The sequence below is a fragment of the Triticum aestivum genome, chromosome 7D (assembly GCF_018294505.1).
Source record: "Triticum aestivum cultivar Chinese Spring chromosome 7D, IWGSC CS RefSeq v2.1, whole genome shotgun sequence".
Lineage (NCBI taxonomy): Eukaryota > Viridiplantae > Streptophyta > Magnoliopsida > Poales > Poaceae > Triticum > Triticum aestivum.
This window is the reverse complement of record NC_057814.1, coordinates 615,581,931-615,592,542: the sequence shown is the minus strand read 5'-3', so window position 1 is coordinate 615,592,542 and position 10,612 is coordinate 615,581,931. Positions and strand designations below refer to the sequence as shown.

Below are 10,612 nucleotides of genomic sequence, written 5' to 3'. Positions count from 1 at the left end.
ATTCATTTGTATGTGCCAAACACAACAACACAAACCCAAAAAAGAGTCAGAAAACCAAAGAGCCAAGAACACAAAGCTAATACGGCCTTGGCCAAATTTAACATTTCCATGAGACTGCAAATTTCTTTGCTGACTCCAAATCTTCAGTCTCGATGCTAAGTTTAAAACAAAAATCTCGATGCCCATTAAGAACTTTGCGATGCAGAGTCGACCGAGAATTAGCAAAACCGTCGAAAAAACAGATATAGGAAGGGGAAAAAAGTCAGACCCTGAGTACATGACCCGGACGGCACGCGCCGACGGCCGGCCCCCACACGCAGCGGCACGTTTGCTTAGCCGTGTTACAACCAAACCGCGTGTGGCCGCCGTGTCTCCCTTCGCAACCGAATCAAACCACCGCGTCGCCCTCCCCTAAAAAATCCCCAATCCTCTGGCCCCTCCTCCAATTCCCCATCTCCCCAACCCCGACCCCGATCTCACCAATCCCCCGGAACCGAAACCCTAGCCAGCGGCGGCGGCGGCGATGGGCAACCCGGAGAAGCTGATGGCGCAGATCTTCGACCTCAAGTTCACGTCCAAGTCGCTGCAGCGGCAGGCGCGCAAGTGCGAGAAGGAGGAGAAGGAGCAGAAGCTCAAGGTGAAGAAGGCCATCGAGAAGGGCAACGTGGACGGCGCCCGGATCTACGCCGAGAACGCCATCCGCAAGCGCACCGAGCACATGAACTACCTCCGCCTCGCCTCCCGCCTCGACGCCGTCGTCGCGCGCCTCGACACGCAGGCCAAGATGCAGGCCATCGGCAAGTCCATGGGCAGCATCGTCAAGTCGCTCGACTCCTCCCTCGCCACGGGCAACCTCCAGAAGATGTCCGAGACCATGGACAGCTTCGAGCGCCAGTTCGTCAACATGGAGGTCCAGGCCGAGTTCATGGAGGGCGCCATGGCCGGCTCCACCTCCCTCTCCACGCCCGAGACCGAGGTCAACTCCCTCATGCAGCAGGTCGCCGACGACTACGGCCTCGAGGTCTCCGTCGGCCTCCCCCAGGCCGCAGCCCACGCCATCCCGGCCGCCAAGGACAAGGAGAAGGTCGACGAGGACGACCTCACCCGCCGCCTCGCCGAGCTCAAGGCCCGCGGCTGAACGACGGCTTTTTCACTTCACTTCACTTCAGGTGATTGTTTAGATCTGATCTTGGCCCCTCATACACGAATGAATGAGCGATATAATACTAATTCCCTGCTGCTGCACAATATTGCTTACTTTTTTTACATCAGATTTATGTACTGTAAATGTCGTCTCATCAACTATGAAGAGAATTGGTGGTGGTTAGGATGTTCTTGTGGTTATGTAAGCTTTTTTTTTTTTTTAATCCTTTCGAGTTAGAATTCTTTAGCTGATAAGTTCAGCAAATATTGTGGTGCTTCTAATTTAGTCTTACACCTGCATAACTATAGATTTAGGATTTCTACGAATAATTTTCATTATGCCTAACATGTTACCGCTAACAACTATAAAGCGAAGGATAGCTTCTGTTGCATACTGTGTATAACACCAAAGCTTCTTTCAAGGTCAACTATGATGAGAATTCCTGGTGCATATGTAAGCTTTTTCCAAGCCTTCGTAGTTAGAATAATTTAGCTCATAAGTTTAGGAAATAATGTGGTGTGCTCCAGGTTCGATTTTACACTTAAAATGATAGATTTCGGATTTGTACAGAGCAGTATATTGCATGCCTAACATGTTACCTGTAACAATAATAACAACGAAAGATGGCAAGTACTGAATATTATGTATAATTATGTCAAGCTTCTTTCGTTCCTTTTGAGTTTAGCATCATTCTAAGTTTAGTGAATAAATAACCTGGTACTTTTAGTTTCGTTCAACCCTTGCAGATTTATAGATTTAAGAATTTGTACACCTAATACTTGTCATGCTTAGCATGTTTCCTCTAACAATAGAGAGTTCAGGAGCATTGTGTAAAAGTTACTATCATGTGTAACATTTGTGCAGTGGATCAAAGGCTCATCTCGTATCACTTAATCTGAATATACCATCAGTGGATATTTCTGTACATAGGGGGCAGCGTCATTGATGTGTAAAAACATACCCTTTTACTCCCTCTGTACCGAAATATATGTCTTTGAAGCCTTATGTAACCTTTTTTTCAAGCCTTTTGAGTTGAAATTCTTCAGCTGATAAGTGCAGCTAATATTGTGGTGCTTCTAGTTTAGTTTTACACCTGCATAATTGTAGATTCAGCATTTCTGAATAATTTTCATCATGCCTACATGTTACCGCCAACAACGATAAAGCGAAGGATAGCTTCTGTTGCACATTGTTTTTAACACAAAGCTTCTTTTCAAGCTCAGGAGCATTCCATAGCTTACTGTATGCACTAATCATACTCCTTGATACCACTATCATGGTGTAACATTCATGCAGTGGATCAAAAGCTCATCTCGTTATCAGTTAATCTGAATATACCATCAGTGGATATTTCTGTACATAGAGGCCAGCATCAGTGGATATTTTTTGACATATTATTTACGATATGCAACTGAGAACGTGATATACCATATAGGGATACTGTGTATGTTTTGGAGTTTGTACTATAGTATGTATGTATGTATGTATGTATGTTTGTTTGTCGTGTTAGTTCAGTTTCAAAGCTATGCTTAGGTGCCTAATCTGGAAGTACTTCCAAGGTACAAAATAGTGATGGTATCGAGATGTACTGGCCGATATATCTGCAATTTACAGCTCCACTTCTTTTTGCCAAGGCATTTTATTATATCACAATAGCATATACTCTCTCGAATCTAGAATATAAGGTGCGTAAGTTTTAAAGAAATAAGAAAATACTTTCCATGATGGATCAAATGATCAAACGATATAAATTTAGTATTGTAGATATTGATATATTATTTTAAAAACTTGGTCAAATATGCACAAGTTTGACTTATGAAAATACTAATATACCTTATATTTTTGAACGGAAGGAGTACAATTTTCACTTTCAATTTGGATGATTGACCCATTGTGCAAAATTTACCCTTTAATTCATTCACTTTGTGTGATGCCAACCTTTCATTGTTCTCCTTTTTGCTGTGGTTATAAAACTATTAATGGCATGATATATAGCAACATCAGAATCAGCTTCATGCTAGAAAGGCACATTATGTGCAAACGCTCAGCTACTAAACTTTGATGTATATTGTCCATCTTATACTTGATATGCCATAGCCAGTTTGCCTTGATCCTATATCAGCTATTTAGAACCATGATTTTTTTGGACAGATAGAACCATGAATCTTAGTTGCACACAGATAAGACTTAAATTGCTCTGTGTTTTCATGCTAAATACTCCCTCTGTCCCATAATGTAAGGCGTTTTTTGACACTAGACATAATGTAAAACGCCTTACATTATGGGACAGAGGGAGTACAACATAATTTCACTGGCATTCATGATTTATCCAAGTGACGGATCTTGTTCAACACTTGCAATTAACTGGAATCTTGGAGATCAGTAAGCCGGTGGTCTTGGAACTCATCCAGATCACGGAGGCTGGGTGTTTTGTCCTTTTGTTTGCGAAGGTAGAAAATGAAGTATGACGGTATCACATACAGAAAATTCACTGATTGACAGTGGATTCAGATTGTAAAGGGTGTGGCATAGGATAATTTCTGGTATACTAGTAGAGTGGAATAATAAACAAACCCAAAGGTTAGCACTTAATCAAAAGTAAAAAACGGACATGGAAAATTATTAAACTCCTTTACTGCTGTCTGCCATGTGCACTACCAATTTATCATAGCAAAGTGGTACTTGTCATCACAAAGTATTATGTGTACAGTACGACATGGCACTGCTGACACACCACACATTCCAGTAAAATAGCACACAGATTTATCACCATAAAGGTATCCATCTCTGTGTCGACTAACATTCTTATTGGCACTGTGTTGCAACTTTTTTCATATTGGCAAGCAGTAGCATTAGAAGGTCATCTTCATGACACAATATTGCTGTTTGCTGAGTGAGTATTTGTGGACGGAGTACACTAATTTTTTTCGTAACTGTTAGTCAGTAGCTTAGCATAACTGTAGAATATGTTAAGTAACAGTGAGTGAACAAATGCATTGCAGAGACCTATCCTTCCTTTAATTCTTTTTTGGGAATACGCACGAGTCATGAGTGTGCGTATCATGCGTTAGATAAGGAGCCTTCCTTTAATTCTTGAACACTAACATCTTACTCTATTCTCTCTGTTTTGCAGGTACGGCTCATGCAATGTTCACTCGCTTCGCCGTCAGTTGTCAAGGGCTGCTCATATCTGACAGCCCCGTAAATATTGTTAACGCCCATGTGGGTGCTCTCTTGCCTGGGATCTCTATGTGGAACTGATTTAAACACTGCTGTGTGATATGACGTGTTATTCCGAAACGGAGTGTGATATTGATATTATGAGTCAGTAATAATACATGAGCTTGAGAACATCCTTTTGTTGCTGCATTTGAAGTTTTTTTTTTCCTTCTGCATCTGCTTGTCTAGCCTGGGGTATATTTTTGTGCAACGCCGTTGCGGTCGTGCTGTCTCAGTTCCTTGTGGTATGCCATGTTTGCCGAGCTATCATTCGGCGTCATGTTAAGGGCTGTTGACAACTTATGCTTCCATAAGCTGAGGCGCGCTTGCTGGATATCTGGTATCTATTTGTCGTCCCAATGTGGCTTTGTGAGCCAATAAGGTGCGCTTGGTTACAGCTTGTGCTGCTGTAAGAACATGAATGTGCTTGGGTTGGATCTATTTGTTTTACCCCGAGCTCAGGCAGTGGGCATACTGTGATGATGGCCATGTGTATATGCGATTGCATTGCCGTCTCGCTCGTCTTTTATCCTAGGTTCGAAAGAAAATAAGTTTCTCCCCTACATGTTGGGAGCTATTTACAGGAAAAGCAAAGCCACTGTAAGGAGAGCAAGTGCACATGCTTGCTTGCGCACATGAAAAGATGATGTAGAGCGACGAACCGACCTGAGCTGCCACTCAGCTCATTGCAATGGGAATTTATTTTACTTTTTGCGAGGGCAACGGGAATAACTTCCCTCTTGGAGAAAAGAACAAAGATGAATTAGTATCCTTCCCTAAAAAAAGTGAATTAGTATTTTGTAATCAAAGAGAACAGTACTTTTGTTTTACCACTTGTGTGTGCAGCAACAGGCACTAAAATGAAAAAAAACGGTGGTTGGTCTGAACAAGAGATTCCAAGTTTCATTTTTGAGACAAGCTAAGTGAGTTAGTATTTTGTAATCAAAGAGGAACAGTACAAAATCCAAGAACTTTTCTTTCAGCAGCTGTGAAGCACAAAAAATGAATAAAAAAAAAATGATGGTTCGCTGGAGTGGGCTGCGAGGCCCAAGCGGCCGAAGGGTGCAGCGGCCCATTGTCCTTCCACCGTTGGAAGCGGGCAGTTGTCGCTGGCTCTGTGAGGCCAGCCTTACGCAGTAAGCCCAGCTTTCGCACAGGCCCCGCCGGTCCACTACTCAACTTGGAACGGGCAGGCCAGCAGTGTAGCACACTACAGACCAGGCCCACCGCTACACAACAGCGTCCACAACACCATCTCAAAGCCCCCGCTCGGGTGACAAGCTCTCGCTAGTGAGCTCGGCCATTCGGTGGGTGGAGCGAGCTATTTAAGCCGGTCGGGTGCGTCTTCGCTAGCCGAGGTGGGACTAAACTAGGTGGTCGTTGCTATGCTCTGCGAATGGGTGGAAGGGTGGAGCGCTGTGGTGCTCCCCTCCCTGCCTGGGACCAGAAGAGTTATCGTGGGCCTTTGAGGCTTGGGCCTTTTGTCGTTTGGGGCAGCCATTTCTGGATTTTTCGTTGTTCACAGCTTTGTGGATTATTATCGAACGAGTGCTAGCCAATTAACGCTGTGAACTTGCTTGGCGAAAATAGCAGATAAAAGACGGACCAATATAACTCCCAGCGAGCTTAAAGGCTGGGACTAGAACGTGCATGGCCTGTTAAAAAAAAGCATGGCATTTTTTATTGGTAGAATTCTAAAGACATAGCAGTTCAATCTCTCTGTGTTACGCATGCTTGATGCTAAGATCATTGACAAAAGCATAGATAAACCGGAGCAAAATTGAGAAGATTTTCCTTTCTTTGAAAACGAAGCAAATTTTATATCAAAGATGATGTCGGACATCAAGACCGAACACATCGATTTTTTGTCGAAAAAGACCACCTGCGTGAACGAATTACCAAAAAGGACCACCTGCGAAATAATTTGACAAAAGGACCCTCGGCCGTGGCGGCAGGCGACACGTGGCACCTGCCGCCACCGGGCCAGGCGGCAGACTGCCTGCAACGGGGATTCTGGACGAGCGACGGAACAGGCTGGCGTGGCGGGGCCCGGCCGCCTCCTGGCATGGCGGCTGTGCTGTAGGCTGTAGCCTCTGGGACCGGCCGCCTCGCCCATGGCGGCAGTACTGTTCCCGCGCTGTGGGTGTGCAATCAAACGACACGACAGCAGTATAGACCAAGGAAATGACCAGCGATCGATATTACCGAGCCTAATCCCAGCCACGCACACCCACATGCACGCATTAATTATTACTTTGGATGTACTAGTCATGTACGAGGACGACCTAGCTAAAGAAACACTACCACTATTTGGATCACCAACTAGCTCTCTCTCGCGTCGACGTAGGCAGGGACAGCAGCTAGTTTGCTTAGCAGAGTATTGATCTATAGTACTTGTATAGATTTTTAATCGGGGCCGACACACGGATCTACGCCGTAACAGCGACACAGCGAGGCGCCGGGAAATTAAGCATCCACCGCGCGCGGTTCCTATCGCTAGGATTGCAGCCGAGGGCAGAAATCACATATTTAACCTCAGGGCAAAATCAAATCACAAATTGACCTGCTTTCGAAAAAAAATCACTCTGCTGACCCTTCCGTGTGGCGCCCGACAGCTAGGCGCCGCACACTACCATGCAGCGCCTCTGCCTTAGGCGTCGCACCTCCTGCCAGCGTGGCAGCCCTGGTCCAGTTGCGGCCCCACAGACAGCACTGCAGCGCCTAAGGCTTAGGCGCCACACTTGTAATGTGCAGCGCCCGTCTCTTAGGCGCTGCACAGTCTGTGTTCCACTTAGGCTGGCCCCACCCTCTCTCCCCTCCCACCCCCACCCCACACACCCCCACCCCACCCAAACCCTTAGACTTGCGCCCCTCCTCTCTTCCCCTCTCCCCCCTCTCAAATCCTTCTCAAATCTTGCAAATCCGGAGTATTTGACCGTGGATTTCGAAGCCAACCCCTCCCTTAAGGTAATCTCCTCCGATCCCCTCGTTTTCATCCATAGGAATTGCCACATTTGCTCAAATCTTGCTACTTTGGGGAAACCCTAGCTTTGGCTTGGATTTGCAAATTTGTGTTGAATGATGTTATGTTTCTTTGCTAATTTGGTATGGTTAGGCTTTCATAGTATGCTAGGGTTAGGGTTATGTTTGTTTGATGTTGGTGTTAGGGTTATCCTATGGTTAGGATTGTGGTTATTGTTAAGTGGGGGTTATGGTTATTAATTCATATATGTGTGTTTGTGCAAATATTTTTGTTAAGTACTTACTTGATATATGTGTGTTTTTGATTATTGTAGGGATGGGGAGAACATGTGTTTATGTTCATCATGTGGATAAAGAGGCCTTTTTGAAAGGCAATGTTGAGCCGGACCCGGATGAGCTTGACATGTTGTTTGAGAGTAGTCCTAGCTATGCGGAGCCCTTGGACCAAGTGAGGAAGGATTTGAATTGGATGGACCCAAGTGACGTTGTTGAGTTCGAGGGAAGGCATAATGTTGGTTTTGGAATGCACATCCGTTGGAAGACAATGCGTGTGAACTCCGAGCAACGTTGGGTTGCATACAAGGAGACGGTTGCCGAATCTCTAGACAAGGCTTTTGAGTTATTTGCCTCCAAGAAGGTTGAGTCTACTTTGAATTTGGACTTGAACCTGAACCCCTCCCCGTTGGTTGCTAGCACTCCGCCACCCATTAACCAAGATCAAATGAGTGAACCTCATTTCATGCAACAAGATTGGCCAACATTGAGCCCGACTCCAAACAACCAAAATGAAGCTTTTGAAGAGGAGAATGATGAGTACGAGGAGGATGACAACGAAGTTGATCTCCATGACAACAATGTGGGTGATCTCGACCAATATCATGTGCAAGAGACAATGGACCAATCCATCCCTTTTTCCCGTGCATATGCATCGGACTCGGATGACGATGGTCCCGATGAAGAAGTTGATGAGGAGGGGTTCACGCCGAAGGAGGCCCAAGCATTCAAGAAGGTATTCGGGAAGGACCACAAGACACCATTGTTCAAGGATCTTAGTCTCGCGGATGAAGCCGTTGTGGATGGTGGCAAATGCATATCTCTTGGAGCTAGGCCAAGTTCTCACCGTGATTTGGAAGACGGCAAGAACGGGATATATCCCGGTTGTGAGTTTGAATCCTTCTTGGAATTGAAGATGTGGCTTGACAACTATTCGGTTACACATTATCGTCCACATAAAGTGGCCAACTCGGACGTCAATGTGCGTTACACGGTCAAATGTGAAGTGTCAAGATGTCCATGGATTGTGCGTGCGAGGCCATGGAAAGGAGGTCCCACTTGGCGCATAGTGAGTTGTCTACCAACTCACATGTGCCGGCACAAGAATGCGGATGGCGAGCTTGTGTACCAACAACACAGACAACTCACGTCCGAGTTCATTGCTTATAGGTTATCCAACCAAATATCCACACTTCCAATAATGAGCATCAAGAGTGTCATTGACCTTGTGAAAGCCATCTTTCATTACAAGGTGAAGTACGGCAAGGCATGGAAGGCGAAGCAAGCCGCATTCAAGATGTTGTATGGCAATTGGGAGGAAGCATACAACCGACTCCCTAGGTTGTTTTTAGCTATGGCCGCCACAAACCCAGGCATGGTTCACGTGGTTGAGCCTCATGGGCACCAAACATTGATTCATAACGGGAGGACCGTCCGAGTTTTGGCCGTGCATTTTGGGCCTTTGAGCAATGCGTGAGGGCTTTTGAGCATTGTCGTCCCGTCATCGCCATTGATGGCACGTTCTTGACCGGACAATACAAGGGCACTTTATTGGTTGCAATAGCAAGTGATGCCAATAACCGGGTGTTGCCTTTGGCTTTCGCTTTGGTTGAGGTGGAGAACAATGATAACTGGGAGTGGTTCTTGCGTCAATTGAGAACAAGGGTATTACCGGCTGAAAGGGAAATTTGTGTCAAATCGGATCGCCATCCAGGAATTCTAAACGCGGTGGTGGTTGACATTCCCGGACATACAAAGTTGCACCATCGATGGTGCATGAGGCACTTTTGTGCAAACTTCTATAGGGCATGTGGTATCAAGGAGCTGGCCGATGATCTTCAAGATTGTTGTCTCGCTTTCACCAACAAGCGGTTTGCCAGACTGTTCAATGCATTGCTCAGACACAAGAAACTTGACCCCGGTGGTCTTGAATTTCTCAATAGGAACATTGTCGAAAGGAATATGTGGGCACGTGCTTTCGATGAAGATGGCCGGAGGTACGGTCAAATGACAAGCAATATGGCAGAATGCTTCAATAAGGTGCTCAAGGGTGTACGTGCATTACCCGTGACGGCAATAGTTCAATACACATTTGACAAGATGAATGGATACTTTTTAAAGTACTCAATGGAGACGGATAAGCAGATTGCTGGTGAGAACAAGGATAAGCACAAGTACTATTTCCCACCAAAGGTTGAAGAATGGTTGGACTTTCAATCACGAAAGGCAGACTCCCAAGAAGCTGCACTATATGACGACAACGAGTGGAAGTATGAAGTGAAAGAGCCTGGAGGAACCACAAACGATGGGCACCAACACGGAGGCCACGCTTTCAAGGTCTCCCTAACACGGTGTGATTGCAGCTGCATGAGGCCATCGTTGCTTCATCTCCCATGCTCGCACTTGTTAAATGCATCTCGTGTTAGGAATGTGGACGTCAATCACCCTCTTACCGTGAGGGAGTCCGAGTTCTCAATCATGACGGTAAAGAATACATGGGCTCCCCGGTTTCAGCCATACTTGGACCAATCACAATGGCCGGAGTATCATGGAGTTCAACTATGGCCGGACCCGGAATTGAAGGTCGTTAGACGAGGAAGACGTAAGACAAAGCGTCTTAGAGGTGACATGGACGGATGGGGCCGTGGTGGCGGTGGAGAATACGACAGCGGCCAATTCCAAGAGCCTCGTGAGCAAACCCGTTGTGGGGACTGCAGTCATCGGGGACACAACACAAGAACTTGTCCCAAACCAAGAAAAAGATCAAAGAAAAATGATGCAAGCACAAGCCAAGCAAATGATAGCCAACCAAGTCAACCAACGAGTAGCCAACCAAGTCAAGCAAGCCAACGAGGAACTAGGCAACAAAGAGGGAGTCAACTAGGTCTTAGAAGAGGCCGTTGTGGTGGTAGAGGCCGTGGTGGTGGTAGAGGCCGTGGGGATGGTCTTGGCCGTGGTGAGGGTCTTGGCCGTGGTGGTGGGAGAGGCCGTGGT

The 10,612-nt window shown here is 46.0% G+C and overlaps 1 protein-coding gene across 1 annotated transcript; it reads left to right on the top strand.

The window, feature by feature from the left end:
* The first annotated feature begins 383 nt into the window (after positions 1-383).
* LOC123170126 (ESCRT-related protein CHMP1) lies at positions 384-4,497 on the top strand. The gene is made up of 2 exons (XM_044587965.1): positions 384-1,169; positions 4,278-4,497. The coding sequence occupies exon 1, from the start codon at positions 524-526 to the stop codon at positions 1,136-1,138; it is 615 nt and encodes a 204-aa protein (XP_044443900.1). The 5' UTR covers positions 384-523; the 3' UTR covers positions 1,139-1,169; positions 4,278-4,497.
* The last annotated feature ends 6,115 nt before the right edge of the window (positions 4,498-10,612 follow it).